We start from the raw sequence: 27,133 nt of genomic DNA on the forward strand, positions 1-27,133 counted from the left end.
CCCCGAGGCAGAATGAGGAACAAGTCTGTAGAAAGCTAGCCGTCATCCCGTTATGTACTGGGCGTGTCGCACAGAATGCGAGAAGTACGAAGAAAATACAAAGTTGATGTTTGTTTTTCTTCACGCCGTAAAGCGGCCAATATTTTCTCGGCAGTAAAGTGGAGGCGGCAGCCTGACTGCAACAAGGAGAAAGAGAAAAGATAGGCTTGTAAAGCACGTTGTTAAAGTAGTACATTGTGTAAATGTGTTTGTTATCGGACACCTCTTCTTGCGGTGGCTTCTACGCTGAACAGACGGGAAGTTGTATGGAAATCCGCCAAATGGAACACAACTCAAATCTTTGGACAGCGGTATGGGATCTAATCTACCTGTTAATTGTTTCCAACGAGATTACCCATACAACCCTCTGTTTCATGGAGCACGAGACGTTTTCACAAACAGCCACAGACTAAGCGCGATAGGCGAGGCTTACCAAATATGTAAGGGTGGTTCTTTTTGTGTCAGCGAACCGTCATTTTCTCTTGACAACCACGAAATGAAATTTTTTGGACGGGGCCTCTGCGGAGTTGTAAGTCTGGATCAGGGTTGATAAGTTTGGTTTTTTAAACTCTGTCTTTGCAGGAAAGGATTAAATGTATTCAGGTGTGTAATGAAGTTTAGTTGAATGTCGGCACTCGTGTTGTCTGGCTTCGCATTTGTCCTGGACTCCTGTGCTGTTATACTATGAAACGACAATGAACCATATTGGTAAAATTTCCTTTCTGACATTGCTTTCTGCTTACTTTTTTTTTTACTCCTGTACAGTCCCGATTAAATGTTTATTTTCATAAAGATGCTCTGTTAGAAGCCACGCCATTTGTCGCGCAAAAATGAGATATTTTAAACGAGGCACGCGCTAATTTTGTTTACTCCTATCATATGCATAGGCATACTATTTATTGTTCCCTATCTCACATTGGAGCATTAGTGCATTAAGTATAAAGAAGTTCTCATATCAATGATTTCGTTTGAAAATATCCTGGAAATAGCATATCAAAGGGTCCTAAGCACAAGTATGCATGTGCCGTTGTGGCATTCATTGTTTGTCTCTTGAAAGCCAGCGTTACCCTCGAAGCCGTTAGCAGTTAATTGTTGATTACATGACCCCCAGAAGTGGCTTTATATTACACTATGAACACTTTTCTTCGCATGAAAAAATAACATGCTTTTAAGCTGCGTAACATACGTAGAATCTTCCAACGTGTGCAGCTGAGTCAAAAATACAAAAGCTCGAGGTTTTCTGATGGATTCGAAACCAAATCTAAGCCTACAAATTTTGGAATACTCCTTTAGTTAAATTTTTCTTCCCTCGTTCTTACGATTTATGACTGGTCAATTCCGACAGCCATTAAAGTTGGAATATACAACAGTCGCAAGTTATACTGTCCGCCACACTCCTTCAAAGCTTGGAGCTGAATTTGTTGAAAACCAAACAGTATTTCTCTAAACACCGGCGAATCAATATAATGACAACAGCCGCACTAAATATTTTCTCCTGTGATTCAAAATCTGTTGATCATGTGTGTGTGCTTGTGCCAGCAATATCGCCCACAAAGATGCGATTGTCTGACACTAATGCCACTTTATTGTCGTGCACGCGATTTATCGTTATAAATTCATTGTTCTTGCTGCAGCCAATTATACATCTCTCTGTGTCGCACGGCGTTGGCCCCTGGCATGTTTAAGCGCAATCATCTTCCACAAAGCAAAAACGATTCGTCATTGACAAGCTGAGCACTAATTTCTATCGATGCACTTTCTTCAGTGGTCAATAGATGTCAGCATAGTACTCCACGAATACGATTATAAAGAGCGAAACAATAAAAGATAACGAGGTTGGGTCGCATTCATTTATTTATTTGTGATGGCGTGGAAGCGCACGCCTCTACGCTCGTCCCTGTATATTCATCGAGCGACTATTGAAATCGCAGCGCATCAGCCTTTGCTCACGTCCAAGCAGGTTTCTGATACCAATAGACAACCTTTGCAGTCGAAACGCGATTGCTATGAGAATACGTCGAGTGTAAAAGGTATATAGGTGGAACGAGGGCATGGAGAGACACATGACGAAGAGGTAACCCGCATTTTCTTGCGCAGGTTCTCTACGACGACAAAGATGGTCGGCCGGACGACTGCAGTTTCTCGCCGGACTACAGTAACGTGTCAGCATTCGCTAGCTTCAACATTTCCCGCAGCAACGAGGCTGAAACGCTGAATCTCCGTCGAGTATTCTGCGTTTTGGACACACTGTACGTATCACAAGATGAAGGTTAATTATGTGCGCATATAAAATTATGTACTATATATGTAATTATGTAAAATTATGTAATTCTGTAGAATTATTATAGAGAAAATATTTATGCACGCAGACGACAATACGTTTTTTTCCGCGAGTGCTTCACTTATTAAAATTTAATATGATACTAATTATTGCTTGAAACGTCTTTCGGGCTGGCTTAACAAGAAAACTTGCTGCTGAATACCAGCAAGACAAGGTATATGATATTCGCACCCATAAATAAACCAATCACCTCTGATATGGAGCTTAATTTTCATGGTGTCGGTCTAGAGCGGGTTCAGATTTAAGAAGTTTTGGGTGTGTGGTTTCAGGGTGCGTTGTCAGGGAATGTTCCCGTGTCGAAACTGGCGGCCGAGTTAAGTAACGCAGTAGGCAGTATTTAGAAACTAATCCCATTGATACCACGATGGCTTAGAACCTCGCTATATTATACCCTCTTTAACTCCAGAACGGCTTATTGCTCGCTAATCTGGGGAACAACCATGCAGGCCAATTTTTATCAGCTGATTACTCTATAGAAGCTAGTATTGGGCATATTTGAAAACTATCGTGGCCATCCACAATATTTATCGACAGATCGATTGTTCAGAAATTATTCACTGATAAAGGCTAACCAATTATACTGTTATAAGCTCTTACAGCATGTCCAGAACATGAAACATTAGAGCGCATCAAACTTCGCTGCAGAATATTGCTTCCACACACATAGCAGAAAATTCCCTACAGTCAGGAGAAACTACGGTAGGCCACACGTACAGTTTCAAATATCTGTCTCTACCAAATCGCCCTTAAAAACTACTTGATTTCACACAAGCCAATACGAAAAAGTTCCTTAAGAAAGTAATAATTCAAGAAACTATTGAATCCATTTGGCTTATTTGACTTATTGCTTCCCTAAAAAGGGAAGCAATTCTTTGCAGTGGTGTTTTAAGTTTTTGACGCCTGTCTGCTGAACTACATATGGAGCAGAGGCCTTTGTTAGGCTTCTCACCTTTTGCCTTTTCTCCGGTTTCTGTAAATCAGAATCAAACAAATAAACTGAAATAAAAAATTGAAATGAAAGGTTGGACGAACAGTTGTGTCACATACTGTCGGGAATATACCTAGTGTTTCATGGACGCCGATCGCTAGTTTTTAAAAGCAGGGCCTTTGAGGTAAACAGAATATTTTTGCTGCATAGTACTGCCACTGTTGACATACCTCAATAAACATTGAATCATGCTATAAATCAAAGTATTAAACTGACTTATAAAACTTCAATTTTCATCTATTTCTGATAGGCGCCTGACTACAATTACTTATTAGTTGCCGGCCGTTAGTAATAACCATATCACTTTTTAGAATTTCGAAAACACGATTCCCATTGTCGCTGTGGCTACTCACATTTTGGCTACATCGTGAAGAAATACATACGTTTCGAAAAACATGCACTCAAAGCAACCCCTCTTGTGCACGTAACTAGTCGAAATAGCAAAATTTTGTCAAGCCACAGCGCCGACGGCAATGGCGTTTTCGAAATTCTAAAAACTGCTGTGTCTATTACTAACAACTGGCTAGAAACCTCGAATCTAGCCTGGTGCCTATCGGTAATATCTAAAAAGTTAAGTATTAAAATTTGGTTAATCATCTTTCTATTCACGTAATTCGCCTGTTTCTTGACATCCGCCAAAACTAGTATTACTGTGCCGCAAAAAGCCTCTCTTTACCTGAAAAACTCTATTTTCAAAAATTAGTGATCGGCATCCCTGTAACACCTGGGATATCCATTCAGGAAAGTTAGGGGTAGACGCCTAGTCAGAGGTAATATTATCGGCTAGTGGTGGCGGCAGACCGGCATGCGGGAAGACAGCGGAAAGGGCTTCCAAATCAAACTTTAGTATGCTCACTTGAGCCCACGAAACCGTGCTAGGCTGTTGTCGAAGAGAGTGCCTGCCGCTCTATGCTACACTCAATTTATTTATTTATTTGGGAATACTGCAGAGTCAGCTGACTCCAAGCAGGAGTGGACACAAAAAAAAACAATTACTAGAATCAAGAATACAAGAATACACGAATACAAGAAACAATATAAGAATACAAGTACAAGTACCACTTCACCCCAGCATTTTTAGGTTTTTAATGAACTCTTGCGCACTGGGACTGTCGACAATATTCTTAGGTAATTTATTCCAAGCGCGTATGGTTCTCGGAAAAAATGAATACTTAAAGGTATCGTTTAGGGGGCTATATTCACGAATCATTTTCCCGTTATCAAAACGCGAGCTTGTGCGTAGTGTGTGAGGGGTAATGAAATTATGATTGTTGATGTCTATTATATTGTTATATATTAAATATAAGTATTTTAATCTGCATTCGGAACGCCTCGCTCGTAGTGTCTCGAGACCAAGATAATCAATCATTTCTGTCACGCTGTCAGTGCGTATATATTTATTACAAATGAATCTGGCCGCGGTTCTTTGAACCCTTTCTAATTTGGAAATATTTTTCTTTTTATAAGGGTCCCATAGACACGAGGCATATTCCAGACATGGCCGAACCAACGCTTTATAGGCTGCTAGTTTCACGTGCATGGGGGCTTTTGAAAGCTTGCGTCTAATAAACCAGAGAGATTTAAAGGCTTTGGTGCAGACTGTATTAATATGAAAATCCCAACTCAGATTGTGTGTAATAGTAACTCCGAGGTATTTAACAGACGGCGATTCCTTAAGTGCAGTGCCATTTACAGAATAAGAATGTTGTAAATGGTTTTGTTCCTGGATATACGGAGGACTAAGCACTTATCAGCATTTAAAAAGATGTTCCAATTTGCGCACCAACCTGAAACGTCAGCAAGGGCTTTGTTAAGTTTAATTTGGTCAGTTGCGCATTTAACAGAGGTGTAAAGAACGCAGTCATCTGCGAAAAGCTTTATCTTAACATCACTGTGTATGAATTTTACGATATCATTAACATAAATAAGGAATAAAATCGGTCCCAGAACCGAGCCTTGTGGTACCCCTGATGTCACCTGCAGTGCCTCCGAGCAGTACTTGTCAACTTGGACGTACTGATACCTGTTTTCTAGGTAACCCCTAATGAACTCGATAAGTCTGCTATTTATTCCCATGTCGTAAAGTTTCTGTAATAATTTATTATGTGGCACTTTATCAAATGCTTTCGCATAGTCTAAAAATATAGCATCAATCTGTTCTTTGTTATTAATCGCGAGTGAAAAATCATGGCATGCACTAAGGAGCTGCGTTACAGTCGACACACCACGCCGAAACCCGTGCTGTGCGTCTGATAACAGTTTGTTTTCTTCGGGAAATACGGTCAAGTGTCGGCAGATTATATGTTCCAATATTTTGCAACTGGTTGAGGTCAAGGAAATTGGACGGTAATTGGATACACTCAGGCGATCAGTTGACTTGAATATGGGAATTTAAAGCTGATAGCAAGCTTTCGAGATATGCGTGCAAACTGGAAACATTCTAGAACAAAGTAGAATCTGCTCCACCTGGATGTTATCAATAGAGATAAATTTTGTCGCGTCTTCACACACAAAGCAATGAAGTGGCGTGACGGCGGCTTTGAAGAATGAACAAACACTACAAATATTCGCTGCAATACGGTGCTTTAAAACTGCAGAATGAGCTCAGCCATCACAGGCAGAAGGAATTCAAAAATGGTAGAGCTTATTACGTTTTGAGGATTTTAAGACGCGGGTTCGATCCCGGCCGCGGCGGTTGAATTTCTTTGGAGGAGAAATTCGAGTCCCGTGTACTGTGCGATGTCAGTGCACGTTAAATAATCCCAGGTGGTCGAAATTTCCGCAGCCCTCCACTACGGCGTCTCTCATAGCCTTAGTCGCTTTGGGATGTTAAACCTCATAGACCAAACCTAAAAATATGTCATAGGACCGGTTTGATCGAAATTCTGCACCACTCTCTGAACGCAGCACACATTATTACTGCAAAAGCACTCATTGGCCGCGCCCCTCTCCGCCTAAAAAAATACCTTGATTTGTGACAACTACCATGCATAACAGGATAGTCACACAAACCCGATATCTCACTTTAACCCACTCAGCAAAATGTTTCTACAGTGAAACGCTCTGTTGTCCTTCTCATTGTACTCTTCAAAGCAAAACGCTTCGTGTAAATATGTGCATAATGCGCATGCATACAAGTGCATATTTTTATTTTGCGGAATATTTTATTGATCCGCATTCTAGTGGAATTTTTTAGATTAAATGAGCTAGAGCAGCTGTCTGAGGTGTTTCATGCGACAGCTACGGATTGGAGAATTTTCTTAACGGGATTGACGAACGTCAACGAGCTTTACCCGAAAGTTCGTAACTGACTATACCGGAGTCATGCCCACGTATTGTCACGCTCGGAACATACCCTGATGCAGCATTGCGCAAAGGAAATCTGGCTGTGTGTTCAGCTGTTTGCTGTAGCTCGCGGCAGATTCCAGAGATTGCCATTCACAGCAATATATTCGTTCTGATGAAACTTAGGCGGCGCTTGCTTTCTAGTTTCTGTTTTTTTTTTGTACTGCAGCTTTATACAGTCTAGCCTCACACGTTCGCATCGCGTCCATACGAAAATTTCATTTCGTTATGAAAGCCCATCAACGTCAGGTTAGTTTTGTTCCGGCTGTTCAAAAATACTTGGAGTGCTTCAAAGCGTGTTTTATTTGTTTCAAACAATTCAGAACGCGCTCTTTTGATTGCTGCACAGAATTGAATTCGAGGATATCGGATTCGGTGTTAGGAAATCCTGAACCTTCTCGCCCCCGAGTAGAATGCGATTTATAAATATAAAAAAAGAATTTTGGGAGGATGCTTGTCAGAAAGTTAGTGAAGAGTTTTTTCTACTCTCTGGGCAAAAAAGCTTTGTAAAGTCTATCGCCCACTCTGTGGAGCAATGCGGAAAACAGTTGATAATTGAACATCCGGACGAAATTGAACCCAGTAGCTAGAGACGGTTAAAACAGGAATGTGGAGGTGGTGTGCTTTGTTTATCTGGTGGAAGGAAGATACATAAAACTAGTGCTTTGACTGCTGAACGACTGGACAGACACCCCTGCAAGGTTGCTGCTACTTAAACGTTTTTAGCATGTTAACGATTACACGGGTGACTCAGCCGGTATATGGATACAGGTAGAAATTTGAAGCCTATTAATATATGTCACACGCACGTTGCAGTATCTTAGTTCTTAAATGAATCTCGCGAACTTTTATTTATTCAGTGAAAAGGTGACCAAAAAATCTTCTCTTTTGCTTTCTGTATGCAGTAACCTCACGACAGCCTTCGCGTATTCCGGGCCTTACAACTTCTGCACCGACATAATTGTGTACTCAATGTATTACGACAGTGCCTCTCAGCAGCTTCGTATGAAGCGACGATCTGGAAATGCTCCCGGATCTGGCCTACCCTACAACAACTCGCTCTCTACGCACCGAGGAAGCCAGATGAAGCTCTACGCCACACTCGGGGGCAGCCGTGCTGACAGCGTTCCTCTCGCTGCAAGTGCCCCTAGCGTGGTCGCCCTGGCACAAGAGATGCGCACGATGTTAAAGGAGCATGGCTACGCGGTACGCTGCATTCGCCTCTGGGTTGGCGTGGGAGCATGGGATAAGTTGCTGCAGTGACCACAGCCGATTAAAGCAAGAAAACGGTGTGAGAAAAAAAATGTTTGTATTGGTTGGGTCCAGTTATAAAGAGAGAAAAATTCCTTGCCGATCAGGCCTTTGATGCGTCGATTGCCTTTGCTGTAATGAATACCCTTACATTAAGCCGAGGCTTCCCAAGCGCAACCATATTTTTGGCGGGTGATGTGGGCGGGAGTGGGTGAACAATGGAGGTGGGGGTGGGAAGCCGACTAAGGTAGTATGGTGAGGAGGCGGATGATGCTTCTGTACGGCTTCGCTCTTTACCACTGTTTTTGAACTCGACTTCGCGTTCACTTTCGCGTTCCGCTGCTGCAAGAGCTTCAGTTGATGGAGGCCTCGTGTAGTCTGAAGGTAGGTGATGGGAAGGTGCTTTCGGAGGTTGAGTTACAGTGTGTGGGGCGGGGCAGTTAGTTGATGATTGTTAGTTGACACCCCTAGCACACTAGATTCGGTGTGTATGTGCTATTAAATGCTGCCTATGCAGAGTGGACGCTTGACTGCAAGAGGCATCAGCTTCAGACGGGATGGATCATCGTCACTGTTTTTGTATTAAAAAACGTACTGAACAGCCTGTGTTCGCTCCCAGCCGTCTGCTGATTAATGCTTCCGTGGTTTTTCTCACACCGATAACATACAGAATAAGATTTGTTCCGGCGGGAACTGCTGGCCGAACAAAGACGATATAATTTTGATATATTTTATAGACCATATTCTTCTTTTGTGGGGAAAAAAATAAAGAAAATGGTACGGGCTGGTGCCGTTCTTGAATGCTAAAACAGCTCGATTGTGAGGCTGGTGCGTCCAGATGCGTGTGTATGTCGGGCATTTGGGCGGTAGTCCTCGCTGAGTCAAAGGTCGAGCACAACGTCTGGGCAAAATTTTAAGAATTGGCTAAACTTTGCCTGCGTAGTGAGGGCCGTACAGAACCCGGCTGAAAAAAGTTGTATGATGCAATAAACTCACACAGTTCTTCATACAAAAATCATAGACTTGTCATACAAACCATAGAAAATTGTCACACAAATGCCATACAATTCTGTAAAGTCATAGTGTCATCATAGAGATGTCATAGAATATCATACAAGCTGTATGATATATCATTCAGATTGTATGATTTTCTATGATGAAGCCTCTATCAGGTTATTGCATCATAGAACTTTTTTTCAGCAGAGAAGGGACATGTCAGCAGAGGTGTCTGCGACATCTTATGTTCAGGATGCTCTGAAGGGAAGAGTCAGCGGTGTAGCCACTAGAATTTTGCGCAGAGCCATGTCCACACGGCGAGTCAAGCCGGCTGGAAGGTTACATCCATGCTGTAGATAAAAATTGTGCGCGTAGTGCCGCAGCGATTACTCTTCCCTAACGGCTCTCTCTCCTGCGGAACGCTTCAACACATTTAGCCAGCGTGTTACATCCAGACGATGTTAGGCTTCGTAACCTTCACTGAGGTTGGGCATTCCTCGTCGAGCCAACACAACGCAGAGTGGTAGAATCCACAAGTCGTACTTGCAGAATAAGATATGTGCAGCTTGCCATAGCGAAAAATTCAACGAAAGCTGCTTGGTTTAGCCTGCTGCCCTGTACTTCGACGTGGAATCTGCATTGTCATAGATAACAGAAAACGTAGCCATGCTCGTGGGATTCATCGAAATCTTATCTGAACACCCGTCGCTGCCCACAAATCCCCTCTCTTTTGTTCTCTGTTTTAGGTGTGGAGAAGAGCTTTCTTTGCTTCCAAGTTGCCACCCAATTCAATGTATTCCAAGTTATTTCAATTAACATGCATAAATACAAACTTTATCAACAAAAGAATGCTAAATTATTTTGCTAGGTAATTGAGGGTTTACGGCGGACGCTGCAGATTTAGCGCTAAAATGCAGGGCTATATGCCAAAGCCAAAGCTATGATAGCCTCAGCTGTGAAAGATTTTGTTTATCTGAGGGTAGAATCTTTGCAATTTAATTGCTGGAGTATTACGTGATATGGGGAGAATATGTTTTCCTTGATTGTTTACGCAGAGCTAGGCAAATTTCAAGCCGTCGGTATTTAGGTTTGGAATAAAAACGAAGCCCGACAAGTAATATATTATTATATATTATAAGATGATAAATTAGTAATACATTATATATATATATATATATATTATAATGGATCGATAACTGCACTCAATGCGAAGCTCTAGTTTCAGCTCAGTCTGTGTATAGGACTTGGAATCGACCTTCGGACTTGGCGATTGAATAGCAACTGCCTTAAGTAAGATGCGGAAGCGTACTCTACTACAGCAATGCGGGTGTGCCTCTAAATTAGACCCGGTCATTTTCGAAATCTTGCCCACCCACCCACCAAATTTGGACCACCCCACATTTAAAAATTAACGTTCATCCATTTGGGCAAAAATCTATGGTCAGGCTAATTTGAATGTCGTCGGTACTGCGGCAGTCTTCAAGTTTGGCACAGGCCACTCCCAAATTTGGCCGACCTTTGATTTGGAGCACATTCGTTGTCCGCGCTAATTTGACTATGTGCATCCCAATAGTAATCTCAAAATTGGACCCTGGTCACTTCTTATCGTGGGTAGCCAACATTTGGCTACCCACCATATTTGACTTTCTTAGATTTGCATGAAACCATGTCCAGCCTTATTTTACCTTTGTCGTACTGTTAGGTTTGACATTGACTTTTGAGAGAGTTCGACAGCAAAACGAACCAAACCATGTCGCTTAAAAATATTTGCGTGACAGACTAGCCGTCGCTCCGTCATCCGTGTAACATAGTTAAACAACTGTTAGTTGTTTTATTTTGGTCATAACAGCTTCATGAACCTAATTTGTGCAACTCCAGCAGAAATATAAACAGGCTGCCCATAAATGGGACATAAAAATAGACCGCGCGCGCACGCACGCGCACACGCACACGCACACGTACACGCACACGCACACACACACACATGTGCGTGTACCTTGCACGAAATTCCTTTTCGACGCGACTATCAGATGATGCACAAGGCTTTCTCCGCAGGGATTCAATCTCGACTGGGACCGTCCGAGCAACAACTGCGGCACTTTCGATGCGAGGAGGTTCTTGCTCTTCCTCCAGCAGTTCAACGGGCGCGAGCACGAAGTGCTCGTTACTCTGCCACCAGACGCAAAGATCATCCAACGGGACTATCCTCTTTTCGAGCAGCCTTCAAGTCTCTCGGCAGTCAAATTCTTCATTGTCGCCACGCACAGGTACTTCGTAGTGGCTGATGAGGCCCAGTTAAGAAATCCGGAGAGCGAAGGAAATTTTTCACTCTGGAAGTTGCGTTGGAGTGATGGTGGCTCTGCAGCTCGAGTGGTCTGAGACACGTTCCCTTACACTGTACTAGGATGAAAATAGAGCGCAGAACACAATGCTGGCTTTCAACGGTAATGAATAAATGCCAAAAAAGTCCGACATATATACACAGTGGGCAGAGGTCAGGAGTAGAAGTAAAAGAGGACTATGCTCATACTCTGAACTCGGTAAGCGAGTTTTTGCTGATGAAGAACTGCTGGCTTAGTTGGTTGTGCATGCTTCCATTCCTCACAGCGCACATAAAAGACACGGTGTGAAGGAAACAGGCCACAAGGAGATTATTATTGCAGTGTGCTGTGCCTACATTTCTACATATCGGTGCGTAGGCCAACGCAAGCAGGAACCCCCAAACATTGGTGAAATGTCAGTTTCCTAACCGTTAGCAGCGTCGGCCATAGCATCGCACCAAATTCCGGCCCGACGCGGTGGCTCAGTGGTCATGGCGCTCGGCTGCTGACCCAAAAGACGCGGGTTCGATCCCGGCCACGGCGGCTCAAATTCGATGGAGGCGAAATTCTAGAGGCCCGTGTGCTGTGCTATGTCAGTGGACATTTAAGATCACCAGGTGGTCGAAATTTGCCGAGCCCTTCACTACAGCGTCCCTCAAGCCTGAGTTGCTTTGGGACGTTAAACCAATAAACCAAACTAAACCAAGCACCAAATTCCGTGTTTCTGAAAACAACAAAATTCCTCACTCCACAAAGACAGAGTAGACCATGACACGTGAACTGGTCCAGACAAGCGAATTGTTGGGTCACTGTGCATAAGAAATTGTGTCCCTTATCGCTTAACAGCACAGATGGCATGCTGATGCAAATCCTTTTGAAGCTTTGCAATTCCACCAGCTTCAACTATCTCCCTCGTGGTCTTCTCAGCGCACTTGCGAAGGAATATGGTTCGTTCAAAGAATGGCCCATGCTGCTTACACTGCTCGCAGTTTCGGCAATGTATACACTTTAGTGTCTAGAAACACAAGTGACGTTGTTCTGTTCCCTGAGGCTCTCATTGAAACATCTGCCAGTCTGGCCGATGTAGGATCGTCAACAGGGCAACGGAATCGAATAGACCACTTTACCCGACCATGCCTCGGGCAGCCGCTGCTGCCTGATGGGACTGCTTACATCCTCAGTGACGGTGTAGATGACCCTTTTGCACTGTTTTGTCAACTCCGGCGATAAAAACACCAATTTCCCACTTGCTCGTTTAGTTATTTTTTGGAGGTTGTCGAAGAAATTGTGCACATAAGGTGACACTTTCATCCTACGAACTAAATTCAAGTAAAAAAAAAATGCCTGTGCCTAACGATAACTTGAACCATTCAAAAATGCTTTTGTGTAAATTCATGGCAGCGACAACTGCTACATTATGGCTCGAGTATCACGCAATAACGGTGAAGTCACCAATGTTTGCATCGAAGTATGCCATTAGGGGTGCTTCCGATGCAAAGCCTAGGTTTTCCTCACTGAAGCTGCCGGTAACGAAAGCATGAGAGCACTTATATGGCAAAAGCGCGAAAAAAACACCGCTTGAGCAGCGACAAGTAAGGCGAAGCTTTGTGTTCTCTTCTCCTTTCTATTTGTACATAAAATTAGCAGTGTTGTCTTTGCGATTTTACCGTACATCACGAAATCAGATCTTCTGGCAGCACACATTCAGTGGGAGTTGGAACGGAAGCAACTCCGCCTGATGTGGCAATAAACACGCTGTTCAGTACATTGGTTAGGAATAGTCTTTCGATGTTTTTGATAGAACCACTTCTAGCATTGGGTCCTGCTAAAGTGAAAAACATCTGTTTTGCACGCACATGCCTGTTCTGACACTCTTAATGCTGAGTGCCTCGGCACAGATTATATAGGGGTGTGATAGCAGATCGAGCCTTGAAAGGAAGCGTGCACAAGGTAACTCGGGCGTATCTGCCAAAGGAAAGCAGCCGCAAAGTGAGTTTTTGTAGCTCTCAAGTAATGAGAAAAATAATTGTCTCGGCGGCGAACTTTACGATTTCCCAACCGAAGCTTATGGGCAAACGAGGATTAGCCATGGTTTTTGCAAACTCAGCAAGTTCGCCAAACTACATCAAAATGTGGTATCAGATTGAGTTATGAGTGCTAGACAATTTTTTTTCGAACGTCAAACTACGCAAAAAACCACCAGTATACAAACAAAAGCCGCCGCGGTGGCTCAGTGGTTATGGTACTCGGCCGCTGACCCGAAAAACGCGGGTTCGATCCCGGCCGCGGTGGTTGAATTTCTTTGGAGGAGAAATTCTAGAGGCCCGTGTACTGTGCGATGTCAGTGCACGTGAAAGAACCCCAGGTGGTCGAAATTTCCGGAGCCCTCAACTACGGCGTCTCTCATAGACTTAGTCGCTTTGAGGCATTAAACCCCATAAACCAACCAACCAGTATACAAACAAAGAACGACTCGTACAAGAGCTAGACAGACTGCTTGTGCACTTTGCTGCCTGAAACATTTCGGCGAAGCCCGTCGCACCTCTCGCCTACACGTGTAGCCATCAGATTTGCAATTGTATCCGACCAGGTGTCGATATTACACCTGCGCTGATGTCTGAGATCATAAGGAGCTGAGTGCTGTAAAAAGTATGGGATGCAGAGAGCAAAGCAGGAGCTCTGATGTGGAGGCTCCTGTACAGCGCTCACTGCCTTCCATGGTTTCAGATTGCGTCCCTCCGGGATCGTGTACTGCACCGGAGCCCGTATCCATGCGGCTTCGGTCTTCGCCGATATCCGCAAGGTGCTGGAGCCGTTATACACGGATCGGCTTGCCTACAGCGTTGCGGTGAGTGTTGGTTACGGGCGCGAGAAAAACACGTGGGACCTGTTACGCGCGAATTCTACTCTTAGCTCGCTCAAGGTGGGCAACAAGCTGCGCTAAAAAAAGCATGCAGCTCAGGCGGCAAGAACGCTAGCCAGGCTCTGGCTGGGGCAAGACAATACTTTTTCCAGCGGCATTCGCTAGCCCCGCCGTAGTGGCTCACTGGTTACGACGCTGCTAACCAGAAAGACACGGGTTTTATCTCAGCCGCGGCGGCCCAATTTTGGTGAAGGCGAATTTCTAGAGGCCCGTGTGCTTCGCGTTCTCAGCACAAGTTAAAAAACCCCAGGTGTTCGAAATTTGCGGAGCCCTTCACTACGGCGTCCCTCACAGCCTCATTCACTTTCGGACGTTAAACCCCAATAAACGAGTAAACCAATCATGCATTCTCACAAATGGCCGAGTTATGCGATGCGATATCAGCAGAAGCAGGAAGGAAGGGACAACAAATTAATTACCTATGAAACTTAGTGCAATATTATAGCTTAAATCTCTAAGGCAGAGTAGATTTTTAATAAGATATTAATTACTCAATGTCATGCATCCTTAGCCCAGCTATACTTCTAGTAAGGACCGCTACACTGCTTTTGCAGAAACTTCATAAATGAGGGACTGAGAAACTGCCGGCCACCTGGAGCGGCTGAAGTAACCAAGAAATTCACAAGCGTATTGCTGACAATAAAGTTTTCTGTCTCTCTCGTAAATTATGGAAAATTAGTGCAGGTCCGGGATTCAACCCCGGACCACCGCCTGTCCGGGGCATTAGATCTGGGAGCTAATCTAAGCAGGACGGCTACCGTTAAGTGGGACAGAAGGGAATTGATGATTATAATTATTCTAAGCCGTATGACTGCACTGAGTTTAATGCTACTTAATAACGGTTGTAGAGAGGCAAGGGTGGAGGAAGAAGGTTGAAGGCAGCACTCACACAACCCGTCTATAGACCTCCTCACCCTCCACTTTCGCCCTAGAAATACAGGGGTCGCCGATGCCATCACGCGCTTGCCATCCTACCCCCCGCCCCCGCATACGTTGTCTATACAGACTCGCAGGCCTTCCACGAAAGAGCCCTCCCCTTCCCTGCCAGATCGGACTTAGATGCCGCCCTCAAAGCATTAAGCCAACGACCGGTGACCCTTCGGTGAATCCCTGGTCACACGGGCATTCCCGGCAATGAGCTGGCTCCCCAGCTTGCCTGCAAAACTATACAGGGTGTCCCAGCTAAAAGTAACCAAGCTTTTAAAAAAGACGAAGTGTCCCAGCCCCGTGAGACCAACTGAGGGTTGTTGCCAGTCGCGTGTCCTAGTCTGCGGTATTTTTTTCATTGTGCAAACGTAATTAATTAGCAGAGACTGATTAGCTATCTTTTTAATTATTGCCTTTAGGAAGAAATCGTCAATTCAGGATTTGTAGATCCCATAGAAAAATAACCGGTTGCGGTGTTTCCAACCAAGTACCACTGATACAGCTTCTTTTATTTGCCTTAAAAGAAAGCCCGCGAAATACAAAAAGAATCACGTGATAGGGAAGCAATTTCAGCGCTCCCAGACGACCGATCAAACAACGACATTCGCTTATCTTTGCAACCCTGTCCAGAACGGGGTTCGTCGTTTTGCGATGGTTGCGAGATATACGCCAGCAACTCTCGCATGGGCGCTAGGGCGACCGCTCCTTCAGCGCGTGACGGTGCAGGTTCGGCGGCACGGCCACATATCTATCACTCGAGGCGAGGTTTCGCGTGAAAAAGCGCTCCATGCGAGCCGCGCTTCACTTCCTTGAAAAGCAGCGCCCGCGTACTTTTCATGACGCATATCTCGCCACCACCTCAAAACGCCGAACCCTGTTCGGGGCAGCGTTGCAAACATAAGCAGATGTCGTTGCTTGACCGGTCGTTTGGGAGCGCTGAAACTGCTTCCTTATTACGTGGTTCTTTTTGTATTTCGCGGGCTTTCTTTTAAGGCAAATAAAAGAAGCTGTATAAGTGGTACATGGTTGGAAACACCGCGACCGGTTATTTTTCTATGGGATCTACAATTCCTGCATCGACACTTTCTTCCTAAAGGCAATAATTAAAAAGTTAGCTAATCAGTCTCTGCTAATTAATTACGTTTGCACAATAAAAAAAATACCGCAGACTAGGACACGCGACTGGCAACAACCCTCAGTTGGTCTCACGGGGCTAGGACACTTCGTCTTCTTTAAAAGCTTGGTTACTTTTAGCTGGGACACCCTGTACACCGGGCGCCGGGGATCCCATGGACGAGCCCACCGACGGAGCAGGCGGTCAGGGCTTACAAACGCACTGTCGACGAATACTACACGCAGCAAAAATTGGACTTAGCTGGTTTGCCACCACCACACCCATCCTTATCGATCCGTGAAGCTCGCATTCTTCGCTGAGTACAGTTTAATCTCGTATATACACCAGCCAAACTTTATCTATACCGGTACAGTTCCACACCTCAGTGCCCAAACTGTCCACTCACATATACAGATGCAGAATACTGGCTTACACAGTGCCACGTAGCCTTCCAGTCCACCGCCTATCCTTTCCCCCCACTCCCACCGTGGCCCATCTGGCTCGCCTCCCTCGATCTGAAGCTGCAACGTGCCCTCGTGGCCTTGGCCCAGGACGTACTCAACGCCTAATAGAAAGGATGTTCGAATAAAGGTGTCGCACCACCACTTCCATAGAATAGCGGTTGCCTAATTAAAAATGATGCTTTAGTAACCAAAAGTTAGAGATGCAACCCTTCAGGATAGAGTCCGATATCAGGGAAGTATTTCTCACGAGGTTGAGAAGAGACGACTGTTTGAGATCCCTATTAAACCTTGTGACAGAAATGTTCACAATGTTGGATAAATGTAAGCATGGCTCCTCCGACGCCATTAAAGAATACGAAGGTTCTCCTTTTAAGTGGAAAGCCAGTACACTCGTGCTGGGATTCTGGGCGGGACTGATAAGTTTTCCGGGTTACGAAACCTCGCCTGAAGCAGCTGCTTGAGCCGTTCTTTTAGCTGTCCTGGAACACTTGCACAAGTCGCAATCATTCTTGTGTTCAGCCTGTGATCACAATCACAGTTCGAAAACTGTGAAAGATTGTGATCCCTGTCACTATGTTCAGCCGGCCAATCGAAAACATTTTTCAGCAACCCGAGATCTACGGCCTGGGAGCGTCAGCTACCAGTCAGCTAATCTTTAAAGGAACCAGGGGGATTGGAGCGGCCAATTTCGTGGGCGCTGAGCTCCTCCTGCCTGAACGAGGCTAGTGTGCTTGTGAATCCACTTCTAGTGAAACTTTACCCAGTAATGTCCCTGCACGAGAGCCACATTGCAAAACACGATGTTTTGGACACTGCTCTGTGATTATGCTTTCTCATTATTGTGCTCCACAAGCGCAGAACTTGCATGTGTTTCGTCGAGTAGTGACGTGATCTACGAGCTCAGACGCCGCCATTGTGGTCCACGTACCTCTTAACACCAGTTCCGCCGTCCTTTTCCTTCTCCTTCTTTTTCTTCTGGGTCTTTGCCTCCTGATAATCTAGGAGACGTCTACTGCCTGTATATCTGATCTTTCCTTCGCCCTGTCTTGCAAGATGTGCCCGTCGCGCGCCCCGAAACCATTTCCGCCTTCTGCAACCGCCTCCTTCATTTTCTTCGGAGCGCTCTCTCTATCTCTGGGCGCATTCCTCCTAATAGTCTTACAGGAGGCACGGATATCAAAGCCGCTGATGCTAGGCACGGGCGCTTAATATTTGTGTGGTAAGAAATGAACTTAGAATTTAAAAGATAGATCTGTGATTAAGGAGCTTTTCAAAGCGAAGATGCATCGGCAGCTGAGAATGAAGACAATGCGAAATGATATCTGGCCGACCTTCTCCTCAGTCGCCGAAATCGTTTTTCGTCAAACCTACATAGGTCATAGAAGGTGCAACTACACAACCCATATCCACTTCACCTGAAAGAGCTGGAGGCATGTAACTTTTACTAAGTCCTGTACCAATGGAGCGAGTTTGGGAACAATAAATGAACGGATACGTGAAAAGAACTGCCCCATCGACACTGTGCCTTTCAATAATTTGCGGCTTTTGTTGAATGGAGACGCTGCTTTCGCCATCGCAAGCCCCTGTAGACTGCAGACGGGCACATGGATGACAATGCTTTATGTAAAAGTCTCTTTGCATACACGACATGCTTGGATGTACGCATAGCTAATACTCTCGCACAAAATTTTTGAAAAATAAAAAATTGCAAGGTACTGTTATGGAAATATGGAAGGTAATGCTCCACTCTTCTCATCAGCAACACAATCTTCCTTTAAAGTGTTCCCATCGATGGCATCGAACAGTTAAGACCGCTATAGAAAATCAATAAGAAATTCTTTTGACGATAGCAAAAATGTTAATGTAAATAGGGATGCAAGATTGCCGTCCGGTGATCTGCGGATATATTGATTGTTAGAGTGAAATCTTACATTATATGCAAACGTTGCGTTCAAAAGGGTTTCCCGCTCACTAAAGCTTTTGTCCAGAATTTCTGGGTATGCACATCGCCAATGATGTGCTGACGCGCATAGGTTCGTGGACCGCGAATACAGCGCTTAAGTGACATTCTGAGCAAGCTTTCACCATTATACTAGGGCTGAGGACATTGGGCGCGAGAAAGCCACCATTTTCTGAAGCTGTGGATGCTACAGTCTGACAGCTTTGTCCAGTGCCATCAGTTCAATAAAACTGAGGCAGCCGTTAATGGCCAATGCACCACTGCGGCTGCATCAGACCTGGGATGTACGCTCGCGCTTGCAGCTGGTGAAATGAGCCCTGAAGAACCATTTCAAGACCTGTAGAGGCCGGGACATCCGGCCCGTGTGCATGGCCAACAAATACTGTAGAACTCGCTTGACACGGCAGATATCTTGTATACATTGCGGCTACTCTCAAAGACTTCCAGAGAGTGGCCCTTTTTGATAAGTTTACCCAACATTTGCCCCAGTCCCAGAATTTGTAAGCTTCCTATTCTGCAGAAGAAGCAGTAGTGGTACAAGCATGCAGGCTGCTTCCGCTGCACAACAAAATCTATTCGAGACCAAGACTGTCGTCACGCATGCGTCGAACTCAATCATCATGCTGGAAACACATCGTGGCTTGGCGGTAAGCGACGGTACTACCATTACAGTAGAGGAATTTTTTACGCTGGAAGCCACTGCCCATTCGTTACAAAGAATAGGTTGGGGCGACCTAAAAGGAAATAAAAATAATAAGCCCCTGCCTGCACCACATACGTACAGTGGTGAGCAGCCTTGTCTAGAGCGCTTGAGCAGTGCGCACTTGGTAACAAAAACCGAAATTAGAGAGCAGCCCCTCATTGCAGGGCAAAGTTTTCGTGCCTGCTTTGTTTACGAGGCTATCTGGCTCTACTTCCGTGCAAGCGTTGCAGTTGGACCCTAGAGGCTGCCACAAAATCTGGATTTGTTTGCAAGGAAGTGCACCGCCCGAGCGCTCTAGACAAGGCTGCTCACCACTGTACAACAGGCTCCCGTTCATTACAGAAGGCTTCTCCTGCCATGTCAAGTGAATGTGTGGGTTTCTTGACTACTGCCCTAAAGACAGTCACAAGGGTGTCAAATGAGAAGGCCGAGACAATGCGTGTCATGGAACCATGGCCGAAAGGTAGCTTTGCGACGCAGTAGTAGTCCAAAAGCGACTCAGGCTATGACGGAGGGCCTAGTGAAGGACTCCAGAAATTCTGACAAAGTGGGGTTCCTTAACGTGCACTAAAATCGCACAGTACACGGGCGTGTAGCATTTCGCCTCCATCGAATTGGGACCACCGCGGCCGGGATCGAACCCGCGTCTTTCGAGCCAGGAGCCAAGAGCCATTACAACTTAGCCACCGCGGCGTCAGCAGGAGTAATGTTTTATTTTACAGAAATTTCTAACATTTCCCAAGACTTCGAAGAAACGTCCGCAGATTCTTACTTTGTTGTGTACTTTAAGATGAGGTAAGAATATTGCAAACTACTGTGACCTACAGTTATCGCGCGAGGTGACATATGGGTCATCATGGTCAGAGCTGAATGGTTAAGTAGATCGATGTTTTCAAGTGCGGCAGACTATTTAGACAAAGAGTAGGTTGTGGCAACCGAAAAGTAAATAAAAATAATATGCTCCTGCCTGCACCACATACGTACAAGAGGCTTAACCCAATTCTAAAATAAAAGATTAGGCCCGTAGGCAAATTGTCATTTCACCACCCGTAGGTGGAAAAGTAAATGAAAAGGGAAAAGCTACTATAGCGACCCACAGCCGGGGGAGTGGGCCCGGGGAGACTCCCCTGATCTCCCCTGGGAAGTAGTGGAAGGGATGGGCAAATGGATGGGAAGAATGGTTGTAAGTAAATGGATTGGGACAAAGGCTGGGAATGGGGACAGCGAGGTTTTTGTTAAGATCCTTCGATTATCTCGACTCCATTGCTGGCCTGCCTGGCCAGGGCAGGGAGAGCATCGAGATTGCCCAATGGTGCGGCCCCACTCACGGGATATCCGATCACCCACCATACGCGACGGGCTCCGACCGTCGGAGACAGGGAAACCTAACACGGGGTCAGCAGCTACCTGGGGCCCCTCCATGACACTAGGAGGCTTTTCCAACAAGCCGGCTACTCGCCGTCGAGTGCTTTTCGCAGTTTTTCAGACACCGGAAGTATGTGTGATGTGGTCAGCCAGTAGAGGTTTAGGTCTTCGGCCTAACGGCCCCCCGGCCCTCAGCGTCATGACTTAACACCTTTGCGGTGACCCATCTGTGCTTCTATCCATCCAACCATGCACTTATTTCCTCCCCCAGCTTGCTCTTCTTCTACTGAGGAGGGAGTGTTCAAGGCCGGGCGACCGCGGGCCACTAACCAAGAACGTCCATGGCTTAGGGTCAGATGGCCCGGGCCTACTCCACCGGTACTCCACAACATCGACGGTTTTGGCAGACTCTTACGAGTTCGTACTAGGCCCCCATCCCCCGGCGTTCCGCAAAGGCCATTACAGCCCTGCGGCCGGCCGTAAGGCTCCTTCCCCGAGGCGCCGTTTCAGAGCCTGGCTACTATAAACCCCCGCGCGGACATGGTTTCTCCGAAACCAGAAACCGACGCGTCGGTAGCCAGACTTGCACGCCCCGCGTGCGGCGGGAAATAGCATGTATATTGAAAACCTTTCGTTCTTTGGACATGCCTTCCGGGCCGGATTTCGTTGGTCCTACCTGAGTGTAAACCCAGGCCTGCCTCCGCTCAGGCATCGGACCTCACGCGCGCGACTGGCCCTCAGAGTCGCCTGGGAGTCGCTGCCACTCCCATGGGGTTTTGCATCCCCAGAGGATGGGTCCCGGCCGTCCCACCTGCCCCGCTGGCGTTGCGCCGGAACAAAGCCTAGTAGCCGAACATGATGTAAATAATAGCGCACAGGGAACACAAGGGACGGAAAGTAAACGCGCTTGTCTGCGTCGTTTACTTTCCGTCCCTTGTGTTCCCTGTGCGCTATTTTTTACATCATGAACGTTATCCAACTTGCCCAACTTTCCGCTTAGTAGCCGAAACTACACCGGCCCGTATCCGGTGGCGGGGGGGGGGGGGGGGGGCACGAGCAGTCTAGTCGGTGTTTCTAGTCGGTGATCTACTTACTTATACCAGGAGAATGAAAGCGCCCTCTCATCCTACCGACCTGCCATCACTTCTAAACCTTGGTGTTGGTCACAGCGCTCTACCGAGTCCTTCACAGAGGAACAACGGTGGTCAAATAAATTCAGGCAGACGTCTAGCACTCTTGCTGCCCATCTTAGAGGCATCCAAAACTCTATTCATAAGCGTGTGAGACATTCTACAAACGCGAAATCCAAAACTGCCGATTGCTCTGTAGATTAGACATTGCAACCAAAATGGCGCTGAGTTCATTCGTGCTGCAAAATAAACATTTTCTTAAGTTTCTACGGTTCCCCTAACCTTCATTTTTCCTACGGACAGTTTACCCTCTAAACCCAAATATGATTTGTTGTAATTATGCAATGTTGTACAAGAGCAAGAACGTCCGCCCGTATGTGTACGCCCAAAAACCTGAGTTTTAGCTCCTCGAGAGCTGCCTGATTATGGCTCTTCAGGCTGATGAGGAAGAAGATACGGGAAAAAGAATGTAACATCGTGGAAGGTAGTGCGTGCACATTATTTGATAAAAATAGCATCAGACTTGGGGGGGGGGAACCACTATTCCGGTAGCTTTCGTTTATTTCGCAACTCCTCCTATCGCTTTTATTTCATCAAACATTCTATTTAAGTAACGCTTGACATTTAAGAACTTAAGTTCGCATGTTATTGAGGGCGCAAAAAGTACCACAACATGAGAGAGAGCGCAGTAGGTACAAGACAGGAGCTCCATGTCGCCGCCGACTTGAATCTACGGACACCGTCACGTGGGAGTTTCTGTTTTGCTATTGCAAGAACGTGAGGTGTGTGTTATTTAGAGGCAAAGCGCACATTTGTTTCAAAATGAAAAAGTTTATTAAAATAGAATTCGAAGGTTGCAAGATTTAAGTTAAGGACCTTTTGCGAGCAACCGCACGGGGCTAGATCGCTGACTACGCAGAAAAATAGGCAAGCTAAGTTATACCAGTTCTATAGGGGTACGCTTAAATGGCATCGAGGTCGAATGACAATCTAGAGCTGAAATGTCATTTGGACGCGACAAACGCCGCTCTTCTTCGCGACAATTTCCAGCGCATTGAAATCTTCAACATTCACTCGTTGTACTGCACTAGCACAGTTGCCATCCAATTTCGCTTTTTTTTAGTTTGCTCGTTCTCAGCGCGTACAATTGCGCGAGACGGCGTCGGCGGTCACACTACGCCGAAAACGACATCAACCACAACCACAAGCTGTCTACATTGGCCTAGCGTTGCCATCGCTCATCGAGTATTAAAAGTATAATGGCAAATGTCGGTCAACCTTGTGCCATGTGCTAAAACGACATGGCAACGTTCAATATTGCCACAACAGAGAGCCACAGTTACTATAACTTTTCGAATTCCTAAAATGTCACTCGAGCTCCCGATAAAAAATGTGAGACCTGTATAATCTTTCTCATCTCAGTTTAATTGTAATTGGCATGTATACGTTGCCAAGGTAGATGTTTTACGTTGATCCTTGAGATCAAAACACATGTTCCTGGAGCACATAATAGCATATGAGCAGTATTAGAGTAGTAGCGCAGTGCTATTGCTCGACTACTACTACTGCCATTCTGTCGTAACACCCGTGCTACACGGACTTTTAAGTGGCATTTGAGTCGAATCGTATTCGACGCTTCTAATGGCATACGGACCAAAGCGAGTTGTGCGACGCTTAACAACAATTTCCAAACGCATTCGGAAGCATTCAAAACACATCGCTCGCTCTATAGCTGCTGCCGTCGAGTTTTGCTTTTGTTCCATCGCTGTTTTTGAGTTGAACAAAGAAGTGACGACGACTTAGGTGGTGGTCAGTGGACTGTCCTTATTCCGCCACAGAGTAACCGGTCTATCTCATAGGAACGAAGGCGACACCATCCAGACCAACGACCACAGATGCAAAGAATTCTATCGTTAATACCAGGTAACGAGGAGCGGCTGCACTAATCACTAAATTTTCTTTTCAACGGTCCCGCAAATTTAGTAATTAATAATATATGGCCTAGCCAAGCCGGCAGTCAACAAAACATATTCTTTGTCTGAGAACTTTGTCTGAGAAGTCCAGAGACAGAGCTCACGCTCTTGCCTTTGACGGATTTCTGGGCATAATGACCCGCCTATTTTTAATGAAACATTAGGGATTTGAAAGCGTTCTTGCACTCGCTTGTCGAACGAGTATCTGGAAGCCAGCCCAAAAGCGCCTAGTTGAAAAATTATATAAGTTTTATGTGATTAAATTTTTTAAATTAAAAACTCACTTTTTTATTCGTGCGAGGAATTCACTGCCCCAGTGCGCAGAGGGCGTCTGCTTCATGGAGATCGCGACACAAACATAATAGCTTAGTGCAAGTTCATTCGCTAAACCGTCTTTGCGCGCAGTTTTAGCAATGTCCAGAAAGGAAGCAGTCGCCTGGTAATTGCGAATTATGCACTGCGTACGTGAATTATTAGGCCGGTTCTTCACAAACGCACGCAGATATACGCCAAGAGATTCCCACGCCTCCTTACGTCGTGCCCTGTGGTCGTGCTTTTCCCGTGTCCTCTAATTTGCTATTTCATTCCTTTTCTGCAAACCGTAAAGTTGGAAATTGCTGTTTTTGTACATTTTATTCTTCTGTTGCGTAATTTGCGTTGGTGGCTCTATAGCGCTTGCGCACGTCTTTGCTTATTTACTCGCAAGTTTTTTTTTCTCCCGAATATCACTTTAATTGATGAAGATCATCGAAGTAGTTGCCAACAATAATTCAACACGCTTTTATTTGTTTTTGCTTTATTTGCGTGAATCTTCCACACCAACAAAGAATTTTAGGATTCTCCGACGACCAGCGAATAAAGCGACCGACAACTGGTGTCACACGCAAGTTAACCTAGCTTCTTTGGCACATGTACGGTACATAAAAGTATAAAAGAGCGCGCATTCTGCTTGCATAATATTTTATTCCTTCATATTTTTGAAAACTTTTCTGGTTGCACTTTAGGCATTCTTGAACTAACAGAAGTCGCAGCACACAGCCCCGCAAAATACGCGAGTGTCTGAAGTCATTTTGGCGAAATCCATCTTGAAGATCCACGTTTTTCTCAACAGTTTTCGGGCGCCAAACATGATGCTTTTGCTCCATCTTTGTAACAATACTTTGACGCTTCAATGTTCCCAATCTACTTGTTTCTTATAGATATCGCCCTCTGTACTGCCTGTGACTCATACCCCTGTCACACGGCCAGTTTCAATGGCCATTGAATCGAGGGCCTTCGGGGTTTTCGATCGCCATCGAACTCGAATGAGTTGTGGTGCTGCTACACCGCAAATCTCAATAGCCATTGAAATGGTTCTCGTGTCTTACGCCAAGCTCGTCTGTCGCCACAATCGCTACGTTCGGTTCTGCGCAAAGAACAAAAATATTTTTATAAAACCTAACCAAATATTGAAATGCACTTTTTTTTTAGTAATACGAGGGGCGTTCATTAAAAATTTCCCCTGACCCACTTCCTGTGGACGGAGAGCAATGAAACTTTGCAGATTTATTAGTCCTTCTCTACATAGGTGCCACCGGGGGACACACACTTCTCCCATTTTTTTATGTAACTGCAAAAACCTCGCATGTAGAAGTCGACAGGTTGCTCCAAAGGTACATGTTGTGACTTCAGAAATCAGAGTCTCATCATCTGGAAAATGCTTGTCCTTCAAATATTATTTCATTGTTGGAAAGGGGTGGAAGTCCGATGGTGCGAGGTCGGGTGAATGAGGGGGATGCGGTAGAATTTCAAAGCCGCAGTAGCGTGCTTCCATCTGGGCAGCATGTAAGTTGTGAACTGGGAAATTGTCTTCCAGAAGCCGGACACCTTTGGTGAGCATGCCACGTCTCTTGCTTGTGATGGCCTTACGCAATTTCCGCAGCAGTGAAGCATACTATGCGCCAGTAATCGTGGCACCCTTTTCTAGGAAGTCCATCAAGACTACTCCGTGCTGGTCTCAAAAGACTGTGAGCATGACCTTGCCCGCCGAGGGCTGGGCGCCTGCCTTCTTTGGAAGCGGTGAGTCCAAGTGCTTCCATTGCATCGACTGGACTTTAGTCTCCGGATCAGAGTGATGGACCCAGCTTTAATGCTGGGCAATCAGTTTGTTGAAAAAGTCCTCCTGGCTTCCACGGCACGTGGTCAAAAGAGCCTGAGAGCATTCGACTCGTTCCTGCTTTTGGAAAGTTGTGAGCAGCCGGGGAACCCAATGAACGGATACCTTACGCATATGAAGAGAGTCCTGAACTATTTTTTCCACGAACCCCACACTAATCTTGACATTTTGGGCTAGGTCTCGAACGGTTACGTGGCGGTTTTCCAAAATTGCGGCCTCCACTTGCTGGATGCTGTGTTCATCGATAGCGGAGTGGGGTCGCCCTGCAATCGGAGTCGTTTCCAGCGAAGTCCAACCACATTTGAAGTGACGATATCAGTTCTTCACTACATCAAATAATGGAGAATCCTCCCAATCAACCTCTTTTATCTCATTGAACGTCTCCCTTGGAATGCGGCATTTCAAGTACAGGAACTTCATGTTTGTTCTGTATTCCAATGCATCCATTATCACACCTCACACCACTTCAGCACCTCTAAAAGAAAGACTAGTTCAGAGTTTCACATTGGCACCTGACCTATAGTAACTTAAAGGCCTACTTTACCGAAAGTTTACTTCGGCTAATTTTGTGCTGGATATAGTGCGCATGTTATGAACAATATTTATATTGAATATTAGGGCTGTGAAGCGTCTAGAATTTTAATTAGAAGCGTTCAAAAACCTCTGTAGCAGACGACGCAGTCCCCTAGCGGGGTGCTGGACAACTAACAAACCTGGCCGGAAATGACGCACAACTGAGACACCGGCATCGCCGGCTCGCCAGTTTCAGGTGTTCAGAAGTGAGTGCGCACTCTTTGTAAGCTCCTTCTGGCGCGTTTCTGGCTGTTTTCACCGCGACGCTCGATGGTCTCCGAGAAATATTAACTGCTGGCATCATGTCGACGAAGTGCGTGGCCGCGGAAAGGAATACGAGGAATGCAGAAAGCACCATGTATACCTCTCGGCCACTGCCCTTCACCCCCGATCTCGAAAGCTGGTGTCAGCTGTCTGGAGCTCAGGCTTTAACGTGAATTCCCCTCTCTTCTTCAAGAAAGATAATGGTGGATGACTGACGCTCCTGCCTCGCGCTAACCCCTTTTGTGGGTTGGGCTTTGTCAATAGACCTGCCCCAGTCTACATCATGCAACGGAGCACGTAC

The 27,133-nt window shown here is 45.6% G+C and overlaps 1 protein-coding gene across 1 annotated transcript in view; it reads left to right on the top strand.

The window, feature by feature from the left end:
* LOC149337329 (uncharacterized) overlaps positions 1-27,133 on the top strand; it is a 73,074-nt gene that overhangs the window by 22,986 nt on the left and 22,955 nt on the right. Inside the window, exons 4-7 of the mRNA XM_089554391.1 lie at positions 2,137-2,288; positions 7,619-7,919; positions 11,016-11,227; positions 14,009-14,129. Of these exons, the coding sequence (XP_089410517.1) occupies positions 2,137-2,288; positions 7,619-7,919; positions 11,016-11,227; positions 14,009-14,129 (786 nt within the window). The remainder of the gene's footprint in view (positions 1-2,136; positions 2,289-7,618; positions 7,920-11,015; positions 11,228-14,008; positions 14,130-27,133) is intronic.

This window comes from Amblyomma mixtum, chromosome 7, assembly GCF_055824585.1.
Source record: "Amblyomma mixtum isolate Tamu chromosome 7, ASM5582458v1, whole genome shotgun sequence".
Taxonomy (NCBI): Eukaryota; Metazoa; Arthropoda; class Arachnida; order Ixodida; family Ixodidae; genus Amblyomma; species Amblyomma mixtum.